Below are 12,829 nucleotides of genomic sequence, written 5' to 3'. Positions count from 1 at the left end.
AATACAAATAGAGAATTAGTGTGGGATTTTTTTCTTGGCTTATTTAGTCTATTTATTTTATTCATTTATTTATTTTGATTGGATTAGAAATATCTTTCTTTTCTTTTAAAATAAATTTATACAAATATAATTATCATTTATCCAGAAATTGTTGGAAGTTCTCAGCAGGGTTAAGGAGACTTTGCACAAACAGATTGGTTTCTCCACTGAATGGTATAAAATCCAAAACATGTAATATGGCAAAACCTCAGATTAGAATTAATAAAACAAATCTGATGATGTTCATAGCATAAATATCAGCCTATGCGGGTGTTTATTTTGTTATGTTTGTTTTTAACTTTGGATTTTTTGCTCTCTGTCCCCCTCCAGGCTCAGGCAGTGACGTTAACAGTAGCTCAGGCTTTTAAAGTAGCTCTGGATCTTTGGGAGGTTGCTCAGGAAGGTAAGAGTCCTCAACAAAGTGTTGGGGAGGATTTTATGTAACTAATAACTGTTTATTTAAAAACCAAACTGGCAAAAATTTCTGATCGAATTGATGGTTTTGAAAATGTTTTCTGTGATTACAGACAAAAGCAAGAAGGCCAGGACCTGTTGTTCCTGTGCTGCTAGTGGAGGACAGATGGAGATGACAGAGAAGCAGTGTGTTCCAACAGGTACGATGATTTTGTTTTGTGTGTGTGTGTGTGTGTGTGTGCGCGCGAGCGTGTGTGTGTGTGTGTGTGTGTGTGTGTACACTGCATTTTAGGGACATTTTTCCAGGTCTAAGCTGCAACGTAGGCCACCACTATGACAGTGACAATGGCAGGTCCCCACAAGTGTAGTAATCCAAGTGTGTGTGTGTGTGTGTGTGTGTGTGTTTCTTTTTCTTCATTTTTGGTTTTAGAGGTATGGAGTGAATTAACTTTTGGTTTAGATTAGGGTTAGGAGTAGAACAGCATCAATTAAGGTTAGGATATGGATTAGACATAGTGGAGTTCCAAAAGTGAATGGAAGTCAGTGGAGAGTCCCCATAAAGATACAGAGACAAGTATGTGTGAATGTGTGTTTGTGGTCTATGGCTTAGTATTCAGAGGGAAAGGGCCTTGTTAGTCAGCCAACTGTGCTGTGAAATGGCAAATATTACCTGCACACTGGGGCCCCCGTGTGACCTGGGGGCCCCAAGCAATTGCCTGCCTTGCCTGTTCGCATGCAGCGCCTGTCTTTTACTCAACTGAATGTTTACAAGGTCACTGAAGGACCACCGATTATTATGTAAAACATACATCTTTATTGAAATCTGTACTTATATAGATGCAGATTCCTTGGGATTTTATTTATTTATTATTATTATTTATGTTTTATTCATGGGGAAGTCTACTGATTCTTTTTATGACCTTTACCAGTTCACCCTAATGAAGCTGGTTTCTGGACTCCCTCTCACATGGATTCAAACATCCCATCTCATTCACACTGAGAACAAAATCATCTCATTATGACTACAATTAGACTTTAAGTGGCCTTCAACGGCAGTGACATTTATAGGTAAAAATGTATCTGCCTCCTGAAAACAGTCACAGGATGAGACTTAATTACCTGCTGTAAACTGAGACCTTTTGGACTTCTGGAGGAATTCACTGCAAGAGAAATGTTAAAGGATGGAGAAAAACATAAGAGAAGTTTCTGAGATGAGATTGCACCAAGTCTCCCCTCTTTTATGTGTTCTGTCTTTTTCTTCCCAATTGTCTCCTGCTCCTCTTCGTGCCACCGCTTCATGCTTCTCCTGCTTTGTCAGCCTCTCTCCCACACCTTTCATCCCCCTCACACCCAGCTGCGTGTAAATCCATCGGGATGGAGGAGAGGCTCCGAGGGCCTTTCTTCTCTGCGTCCCTCGGCTCACCGTCACCTCGTTGCAACCCAACTCGACGGCGGCCGATCAAACACGACTCATGGGTGGGTCGCACATTTTTAGCGTTTAGGGTTGTGTTGATCTTGTTGGTTAATGCTTTGTTCAGAGACTTCAACTTCATTTAAGGTCTATAGATGAAATTTCAACCATTAAACATCCTTGTGGTCAGTTAGTGATGTTCAACACTAGGTGGCATCGTATCCCTTCTATATACTGGTCTGTATCCGTTCCTGCTGGTTTGTTTTTAACAAAATTTTACTTTTGAGAGAAATTGTCTTTTAATCTCGGTGATTGTATTAGTTATATTAGATCTTTTATGTGGATCAGAAATAACAATTAAAACAGGGGTTGGGTTAAATTGTTATTTTCTGACGAACTGCTGTTTATTTGGGACTTTATTCTGACATTTCTATGTGTGTGTTGACTCAACAGGATGTGGAGGATGGACTCGACATCCCATTCTCAAGGTAAAGAAAAGAAAAATATGGAAAACCTTTATTTATTGAAGAAAATTCAGTTTGTGGATACAGAGATGTGAACGCTCTCTTGTGAAGATTTTGTCTGATGATCTCACTTTCTTTGGGATTTTACAGTTTTTTTCGATTGCTAAAACACGTTTTTCAAAACTGTACGTTTCTTTCTAAACTGCACACACAAAACCCTAAACCGTGGCTTCCCTTTGCAACAAAACCCTGCCACCACATATCGTAACATGTTCCCAAAATGGAACACGTGTTTTCATTTGGTAAACACAGCCACATTTTCACATGACACACACATACCACTCATTGCTTAAACACAAGTAGCCTTTGGGTGAACACTACCAAGCATGGAAAGAACACTGAAGAGCAAAACTGAAAACACAATCGTCTAAAGGGAACACAATGAATTACACACTGAATGTATGACAGTGCCCACTTTTCTCTGAGACAAACATTACACATCACACAAATTTTGAGACAAAACCTTTTATTTTTACAGTTCAAGGTGGGTTTAAAGGTCATAACGTCAATAACACCCTATGCATAAATACACACAAAATGACTGAATTAATTACATGTTCATCCAAACTATTAATGTTCAAATGTGACATTTTTTGACAAATTCTAATAATTATTTTTCCCCAATGATCCATTTAACTTGGCTTTATGGTAAATGGCCTGTATTTGAATAGCACCTTCTTAGGGTTCTGCAACCCCCCAAGGCACTTCACAACACAATCAGTCATTCACTCATTCACACACACATTCACACACTGGTGGGGATGAGCTATGATTTAGCTACAGCTGCCCTGGGGTGCACTGACAGAAGCGAGGCTGCCGAGCACTGGCGACACAGGCTCCTCCGACCACCACCAGCAGGCAACGGGGATTGTGTCTTGCCCAAGGACATAGATGTCGGAACGGGACATCCCTACTAAAAGCCTTAGAACTGCTCCCTGTTGCCCCTCACATGGACTCACCCATCTCAACTTGTGGCGACTCATTGAGGAAACCGATTTGTTTGTTGTGACAGACTGTCAGCGTGTTAGCTAGCTGGATGGAGATTGATGGTAAAACAATGTGACTGTGTTCTGTGCAGCAGTGAGAAAGTGCTGGACCTGACTTTAAGGAATTTTCAAAAGGACTGAGAATTAAACTTAAAATGCTTAATTGGACTTTTATGGAGGAAGCATCAAAGAGGTTTGATGTTTTAAAGCAAACATTCCCAAGAGAGTTGGCGGATAAATTCTATTCTGGATCTCATCAAGTGTCAGAGCTGTTACAGCAATATAATACAATGCTGCACTGAGGGTGTAATAAACTAAAAGGACCTCATAAATAGAAGAAACAGCAGCACAGATGACATAAATGGTCACAAAATAAATCATATAAAGAGAAACTTTGGAGAGAAAATCAAATTAAATGATGTCAAAACATGATGCAACTTAGCCCTGAACACTGTCTAAAAGGATCTAAGCTATAACATTTTAAAAACACATTATATCAGTTCATTCTGACTATGAATACGTTGGAACATTTAAACATGCTGCACCTTTTATTTTCTGGGGAAGTCCACCTTAAACCTCTTAAATCTCTAATTGGATGTTTGAAGCACTCAAGGTTCCAGAGGTCAAATCTTGATAGTTTAGCATCTCCAGCTGCAGCTGCACCAGTAAATCATCTTAATTCCCACAATCCAAATAGTCCAAGAACTAAACAAGCAAATTTAAACAATGGAATTATTCTTCTTTTTTGCAAGAGGAGACTTAATGTAAATAGACCTCCAACCTTTAGTTTAGGGTTAGAATGCAGTTCCTGGAATACGGAAATAAATTAACCTTTTAATTTGTGTCCACAGTTCTTCTCTTTCTAATTTTTATTTGAATATATCATGTTGTTTTTATATTTTCTTTATTGATATACAGCAACATGGAGGTAGAGGAGGCAGAATCGGGTAAGTGATGGTTTGTATTTCGTCATCAATCAACCCAAAATCTAAATCTTTGTTTCTTTAATTTATTTACTATCTTTTGCTTTTGTTTCTTTTTGTTGTAGCAAAAATGCTAACAAATAGAACTGTTTTATTCCTTTTGCAAGATAAATAGTAGGAGTTCAAATAGAAGAAAACAATAAATCGAAAATTATATCACTACTGAAACATTATGAAAAACTTCATCCTACAAGTGTTTTCCTGCTCCACTGTTTCCTGTAGATCATGTATTTCAATGTTTGTCAGAAAAAAACTACTTCCTGTTAAAGGGGAGTGTTCCTCTGTACTGTCGCTACGTACTTGCTCAGCATGAGGATTGCTAAAAAAAACACTGACAAGTCATTGTTGGCTTGGTTTCTTTGGATAGAAAACTTGCGTGATAACTGATAACAGAACTTTAAGCGGAATTTTAAGCCAATTTTTTATTAAATGTGAATTTTAATAGTTAACTACCAATTAATCCCATGGAAACACATACTTGCAAAAGCAAAAGAAAAAATTAAAAATCATTGTTACTATCTTAAACATATAATAATAATAATAATAATAATAATAATAATAATAATAATAATAATAATAATAATAATAACAATAATAACAGTAACAATAATAATATATAAATACTAGGGCTGGGACTCAATGGGAAAAAACCTAATTATTTAATTTAATTTAATAGGCTTTGTAATTAATTAATCATGATTAATCACATTTTAATCAGTTTAGACAAACTGCAAGCAATTTTTTAAAATAAAAAACCCACACCGATAAGTATATTTCTGTAACCACAAGATCTATTAGATTACTTTCGTTTCATTATAAAGGTAACCATTGTGGGATTTGTTAGGATGTGTAAATACTAGTACGTGTTTTTTGATTTAAGTGTAAATGGACATGGAATATTGTAAATGTTGGATAGTGAACTGAACACTAGGTGGCAGCACGACACTGCTAATATACATTAAGGTGTAGTGTAGAGTTCAGGGGAAGTTCTGCTGAGGGTTACAAGATGAATGCTGTGTGAATGCTTGTCCCTCATGTTCTAACAAAGTTCACATGAATAAAGGCACTGGCTGCCCGCTTTCTAGCAACTACAAAACGATAAAAAAAAAATGTCTTCCTTTCTTTTCGTCATGAAGAGCGATGTATTATGATACATTTAATTGTAGAAGTATTTTTGTTTGGAGCATGTAAAAAATATTTATATGGTTCAGGCTCTGCAGTCTTGTTAGAGGTGCAGCTTGATGATGTTTATTGATATGTAGGGCATACACTGTGATACTAAACTTTTACGGCCCCTAATTGGAGGACGCTCAAGTTCAAAGGGGTACATTTTTAACATGTTTTTTTCTAATTAATTCATCATAATTAATGCATTGAATTCCTACTCCTAATAAATATATGATAATTTTGGCCTTTTTCATCATCAAAGTTAAGAACAGTTTAATCTTTAATCCAGATTAAATCACATTTATTAACCTCTTTTTTTGATCATCTGCTTTTGGTTTTAGCATCAATTTTCATTAGAAATGACACGAAACAAATGCCTTTAATGCCAGAAGTTATTTTTCCCAGAAATCTTTTTATAGATAAAAAGCTAAATGTCTTTCTGATTACTTCTCACAATAAACTCTAGACTTTTGCCCCTTTTTTAAAACCCAATCCTGAAATCCTATCCTCTGGATGAAAATGGAAGGTTTCCGACCTCTGCAACAACACTTTACTCCTCTGTTTTGTTTTTCTCCATCTCTGCCAGGCTGGTCGAGCCCCTCTCCAAATCCGTCTCTGGTGATGCAGCTCTGAGTCCTCCGGAGGTCTCCTCAGAGAGACAGTTTCCTGTCTGCAGCACACAAAGTGGCAACAATTGCCCTAAAATTTCACACAAAAAATACTCCAGTCCTCAAGGGGAAAGCAAAGCAACACTGAATATAGTCTCAAGCAAGAACTAAATCAGGGAGGCTGCTTATATATATATATATATATATATATATATATATATATATATATATATATATATATATATATATATATATATATATATATATATATATATATATATATATATATATATATATATATATATAAACTGCTCCAACATGCTCCATGTTATGTGTAAACAGCAATCTATGGTTGTAATTTTATAAAACTGCCAGATAAAATGTGCAAAACAGCTCTGTATCAATGAGGATTTTATACATGTACTCTGCTTTGGAGTTTGTTTTTAACAACATTATCATATAGGAAGTGAATTTATTATTTGAAAGGTCATGTGGCCTTCATGAGTTACTTCATCTGTCATTATCAGATTATATTAATTAATGTTTTGGCTCCAGCATCCCAATATGTGAGCTCATTACTTAGATCAGTTGTTGTTTTTAAATGCAGATTATTTATTTATTTATTCATTCATTTATTTATTTATTTATTTCAGCTTTGAGTCCAAGATCAAAATTTGCAAAATGACGTTTTTGTGGAGAAACACTAAGTGTACTGAAGTGTTTTTTTAAATGACATGTTGTTGAAAGCTGTGGTTTGCTGAACCAAAGCTCAGTAAAAACTATTTCATATTTATGAAGCCACTTCAGCCAGAGAGAATTAGGCTTTGGAGGCTCAAACACCTGGCAAATAAATAAACAGAAATATCAAAATCTAAAGATAAAAAACAAATTTGCAGAACCAGGGTGAAGTGATGAAGTTTTGTTTAATTATGACAATATTGTCATGAATTAGGGTTAGGGTTGCATTTATCTTTCAAGATCAAAATCACCAGGTGCTTTAAGAAATCCAAAAGTGATTAAAAAGGTAATGATTTTGTGCTTTCCCCTTTGTAAACGTATCACTTTAATCTCAGATCATTTTCAGCTTTTTATTTTGACAAATCTGCACCCGAAAATATTTGTTTTCTTTTTGTAAATTTCTGAAAATGTAACTTTGGCTTATTGTTTGGTAAATTTTAAACTTTGCAAAATCATTGAGTATCCAAGTGTTTTATGTAACTCACATTCATTTTGGAATTTTGGAAAATAATTTTTGGTTTTTCAATTTTTCTGTATCACTTCCTCTCTTTTCTAATCTCCAATAGCTCTAATGTCCTTTTAAGTTATCAATCTAGCATTAATCTTTAAAAACGGTCTGTTTTGTCTGTAATTTGCACTCTTTTTCAGTTTATGTAAAATATTTTTACTTTCCATATTTAAATTGATTTATTTCAATCCGAGAACTACAATAACTAAAGTCATAAACAGTGTTACTCCTGGTAAAAGAATGAATATACAAAATGTCTTGCTTGATAAAATTTCCATTTTCATGGATGCGCCTTTTAATATTGAGGAAAAAAACATTAATCTTCCATGTTAAGTACATCAGCATTACTATGTGACAGAAATAGTTTTTATAATGACCCTATTAATCATCATCCCCTTTAATCAGTCGTCACTGAACATAAAGATGGTGTCACTGATAAAGAAAAGTGATGACAATGAGGTTCCAGTTTGATTCAGTACAAGACCCGTGTGTATTCTTGTCTTTTTTTAAAGCTGTATTTAGGCTTAAAATATATAAATGAGGTAGAATCAGGGTTTTACACAACTCTGTTTTTGTAACTTTTTCTTTCTTGATGTGAACGTGCAGCTGCTTGTGTTATCAGGCCAACTTGTACAGATGGCAGTTTGTGTGGATTATTTTGCTGCAAGGATTTATTTATTTTCTAAAAACAATTATTAGTGCTCTAAATGCATTACGTAAATGACCTTCACATTTAAAACCATCCTGTCCTGCTTCCTGAGTGGAAATCAGGATCTTATTATAAACCCAGACAACAAAGTTTATTTTTAACATTTTCAAAAGGGTTTAATAATCTGGCCGAGTGTGACTAACGTAGTCTCTCTCACTCCGTGTGTGTGTGTGTGTGTGTGTGTGTGTGTGTGTTTGTATTCATGCCATCCTAACTGAGAATCGTTGTGACGGAGGGAGGTAGCCTTGTTTCTATGCTGTCATGACATCTGCTGCAGAATAATTGGATGGCTTATCAGGTTACGCCATGAAGCTTCGTTGCATTGTGTCGTTCCTGACTGGCTGCAACACTAGCGTGACTGCCATTTGAATTGTGTATTAAGCGTGAAAAACGGCTCATGAAATGTTTTAGATGATCCATTGACAGTGAGGTTCAAGGTCAGTTTCATGAGGTGTAAAAATCAAAAATTTCCTCTGATTTGGGCTCAAATAATTGTCATTTAACTGCCCCAGCTTGCACTGTTTTAGCATATATATGAAAAAAAGCTTTCGTCACTGACTTCTGAGTGGCTTTTCTACACTTATTATTTATATTTTAAATTGCCAATAATTTGGAAAAATACTTTAATTCTAACTGATGAGCTAACAGCTACCATAATAAGATATGTACACACACACACACAAGTGGCTTCCTCAAATTGGTGAAATTATTACAATTCCACATGTGAAACCTATAAACAAGGTAACAATTATTGAGAAAAAAAAGGCAAATCTTGATTCTAAAACACATTTATTAGATTGCGATATACAGAAATAAAACATACACATATCTAGAATAGGCTCAAGACCCACCTTTTTAGCTTAGCTTTTAACTGATTACTATTTATCTATATATACATATTTATCTCTTTTAATTAATTTTATAATTTTATCTACATCTTAGTGTTTTTACATGATTATGTTTTCTTTCACTATCTTTATAATCACTTTTTATCAGTTACTTTTTATCCATATTAGCTTTTGTTATTTTACATGTTATATATCTTAAATCCTCCGGTGTTTCCTCTGCGGAGTCTTCTGCCTTGGGGCCGGTGGTCAGGGGCGGAGGCGGCCAGAGCGCTCCACGGGTAGTGCTCAGGCAGTAGTGGGGGTTTCTGCCCTACCGCCACTGGGCGTCATGGGCTGGTGTCTTGGCTGCTGCCGTGGATCTGTTGCTGCCAGGGCAGATGGCTCTGCTGATGATGTGTCGTTCATTACCTGACCCATCTGAACTCAGCCTATTGTTTCCTCTGGTGTTCATGAGTGTGTGTGTGTGTGTGTGTGTGTGTGTGTGTGTGTGTGTGTGTGTGTGTGTGTGTGTGTGTGTGTGTGTGTGTGTGTGTGTGTGTGTGTGTGTGTGTGTGTGTGTGTGTGTGTGTGTGTGTGTGTGTGTGTGTGTGTGTGCATGGACAAGTGTGCGGGTGATTGTATGTCCACTTTGGAAGTTGGATGCGGGAGGGGAACGTAATTGTTAATTGTTTTAAACTTTGGGAGGGGGGCTGGGATGGGAATATGGAATCTATACGGCCATTTTAATCTGTAAAGCACTTTGAGTTGCATTTTTTGTATGAAAAGTGCTATATAAATAAAGTTGATTTGATTTGATTTGATACTGACTGTGTGTAGGGGCATGTCCAGAGGGTGGGGCCCGTGCCCCCCATGCCCCCCTCTGGACACGCTCCTGGGTGTGTACAAAAAAACTCAATCAGGTTTATTTCTTCTGCTATTTTTATCCTTTAAAAGCTAGATTAGTATTGTCCTTGCAGTAAAATCGTCATCTGACTGCTTAGGCTGCCTTTTATACAGCACTATCTGAAGGTGGCATGTAAAATGACACATAATTAATCAAACAGTGAATCATTTAAAGATAAATAAGGAAATAAATCTGGAAGTTACAGCTACTTCAGGTGGGGCTGATTAACTAAAAAATATATAAAAATTTGCACAAATTCTATATTCTAAAACTTTAAACTTTGTCCAATTTGTATTGTAGGGTTATGTTGACAGAAATATTATTATGTTTCTGCTTGAAATAGCAGCTGGTTGTTTCTGCCACTAAAACAGCTACCAAATTACTATTATTTTATTTATAAATAATCTTGCAATGCAAAATTTGGTGGTGGTGTAAAGTTTTATAAGGTGTGTGTAGTAATCCACTTTGGGCCTCACTGAACAAACCATTGTGTAGCTGGGACCAAAGTGGATTTTTGCATCCTAAAACAGCTAAAATAAACAAAGAAGTTCATAAAAGTTAAAAATATATTCCACCCTAAGTGAATTTAATCTGTTGCAATATTCCCCTGAGTTAGATAAGTGGTACAACACATTCTACTAATCTGGTACTATTTCATTAGCTTTAGCTTAGCATAAAGAATGTAGGTGAATGGTAACAATTTGTGAAAAAAGTAATAAAAGTGGCTCAATATGATTTCTAATTTTTCTTGGTGACTTCAGTAATGGTGAGCTGATTTTGACCTGGGACTACATTATGACAAAGGAAAGCTGCAAGCACACAACGCAAAAGACATCTACTTCTGTAAATACAAGTTTGTGGCTCTTAGCCTCAAACCAGTACAGTTTTTGGAAAGACCAGCATAGTAAGTTTCACAAAAATGGAAGAGTAAATGCAGATGACATAGGTGTCCATGCACCTTGCAGCAGCGGCTTACAGCGTTGTATTGGAGTCCCAAGTATAAATCAGCTCCTGTAATTTCTTTGTGTGATTATTGAAGTTGCCAAGATCAATTAGGATCTTTATTATGTAATTTCAAGACCTTTTCACACAAAACGCTAGCTGTTACCATTCGCTTACATTGTTTATTCTAAGCTAACGCTAACAGAATACTGCTAGATTATGAAAATGACCGGACTGGCTACAAATGGCTTTTTCTCCCTTATGCAACTCTTGAAAATATGGCAACAGACTAAATTTCACCTTGGGATGGAATATTCCTCAAGGTAAGCTAATTTCTCAGCTTTAGCCACCACTGTACATTTGCAAATGCAACTAATAGCGCTAGCAAATGACTATAACATTTTTAAAAGGCTGTGATTTATTTTTTTCCTTGGCTTTGAAGTACGCTTGTAGGGTTAAATATTGTTGCTTTTAAGCTTAATATATTACCTTTACTTATGACCAATAAGATGTGATATTCTATATAAATATAGAACATCAACCTCCTTGGTCTTTGGATGTTTAATCAGAAGATTCTAGGATTCTTTGCCTTTCAGGGATCAAACACCTAACCCTAACCCTTCGTATCAATTCAGACAGAGTCAAGTTTATAAAAAGTAAGAATTTATATTCTAAACAATTAAAATGTGACAAGTTAACTAAGACTACTGTGATGGATGAATCTAAGTGGATGGGAAGTGATGTATAGTGATTGAATTGTGTGTTTTTATCAGAACCTTGTATCTAGAAGAACTGAGATCTGGGCCTAAAAAGAATTTGATTTGCATTAAACTATGAAGTTGTTCTTATCAAAACGGCATCAGACGCAATCATGTCTGTCTACCTCACCCTGTCTTTGGAGACCCTCTTCGCAGATCCGGAGGTCAGGAAGGTCAGATGACCTCTGGGCACCGAGGTACAGTAGATTAACCGCAGCACCGACGCTCCAGTCTAGAGATGTCGCCAGCCTCACAGGTTGGAACTAGTTTGCGTCTAGAGCAGTTGTTTCTGAATAGCTGAAGGAACCGTTTTGCTGTGTCAGCTGTAGGCAGCTTTTAGATTGTCAAAAGCTTGTCAAGAGATGTGGTGTGAGCAGAGTTTCCCTCCGATGGCCAGTCAGAGTTAGCTCAACTAACAGAATGCTGAATCTCACAGAATGCTGTCCTGTTTTAATATTCTCATATTATGATTTACTTGGCCAATTGGGACGTGCCATGTTAAGAGGTGTTAACAAACAAACCTCAGAACAGCACGCCTTCTTTCAGACACAGGATGCACTGATTTGTGGGTAAGAAAATATCAGTGTGCAGAAATTACTTTAACTTTATCTTATGAACATTGTGTCTGAGTGTAGATAATGATTAACTTGTTAAACCAAACATTACTGATCATAACATCAAAATGTTTCCTTGTAATAATAAAATTCATTTCAACCACAGTAATTTAAGCACAGATTAATCAAAACCTTTCATTAGTATTCATATAACATTTGTTCATTCAACCATATATGTGTAGTAATCCACTTTGGCTGTGTATGAGTTGTAAACGTTCCTTTATCATGAGAGTGAGCAATCCTGCAGTCTTATCAAAAGAAGGCTTTGTTTGGGAACACAGGCTGACATTTTGTTCCTCCTGAAATGTCAACAAGCTCTCTCTCTCTCTCTCTCTCTCTCTCTCTCTCTCTCTCTCTCTCTCTCTCTCTCTCTGTGTGTGTGTGTGTGTGTGTGTGTGTGTGTGTGTGTGTGTGTGTGTGTGTGTGTGTGTGTGTGTGTTAGGGAGAGGGAGGTGCGGGGACTTTGAGGTGCCTAACATAACATGCCAAACTGAGTCAAGAGTGCGCTGAATACCAATCAGCCTGCGAGTGTTTGAGTCCAGAAGACACTTGAAGGTTGTAAAAATGAGACCAAATTCCTGCAGGCTGAGCTGAGGGTTTCCAACTGAGCTATACTCACTGAGGTTTACAGTATCGGCTTATTTTAAGGTGCTTAAATATATTTGATCTATGCAACTAATGGGTTTCCAACAATGTT

At 36.4% G+C, this 12,829-nt stretch overlaps 1 protein-coding gene across 2 annotated transcripts in view; it reads left to right on the top strand.

Moving 5' to 3' along the window:
- The window catches only part of si:dkey-71h2.2 (low density lipoprotein receptor adapter protein 1), an 88,100-nt gene extending 81,776 nt beyond the window's left edge, over positions 1-6,324 (top strand). Inside the window, exons 5-10 of one of the 2 annotated variants that reach the window (XM_054747874.2) lie at positions 370-442; positions 567-653; positions 1,772-1,929; positions 2,318-2,352; positions 4,293-4,321; positions 6,111-6,324. In XM_054747874.2, coding sequence (XP_054603849.2) covers positions 370-442; positions 567-653; positions 1,772-1,929; positions 2,318-2,352; positions 4,293-4,321; positions 6,111-6,157 — 429 coding nt within the window. In that variant the 3' untranslated portion in view covers positions 6,158-6,324. The remainder of the gene's footprint in view (positions 1-369; positions 443-566; positions 654-1,771; positions 1,930-2,317; positions 2,353-4,292; positions 4,322-6,110) is intronic. The other variant, XM_015947144.3, reaches the window with a different exon arrangement.
- Positions 6,325-12,829: the final 6,505 nt, after the last annotated feature.

The sequence above is a fragment of the Nothobranchius furzeri genome, chromosome 2, assembly GCF_043380555.1.
Source record: "Nothobranchius furzeri strain GRZ-AD chromosome 2, NfurGRZ-RIMD1, whole genome shotgun sequence".
Taxonomy (NCBI): Eukaryota; Metazoa; Chordata; class Actinopteri; order Cyprinodontiformes; family Nothobranchiidae; genus Nothobranchius; species Nothobranchius furzeri.
Note: the sequence above shows the minus strand (reverse complement) of the source record. Positions and strands in the feature narration are given on the sequence as shown.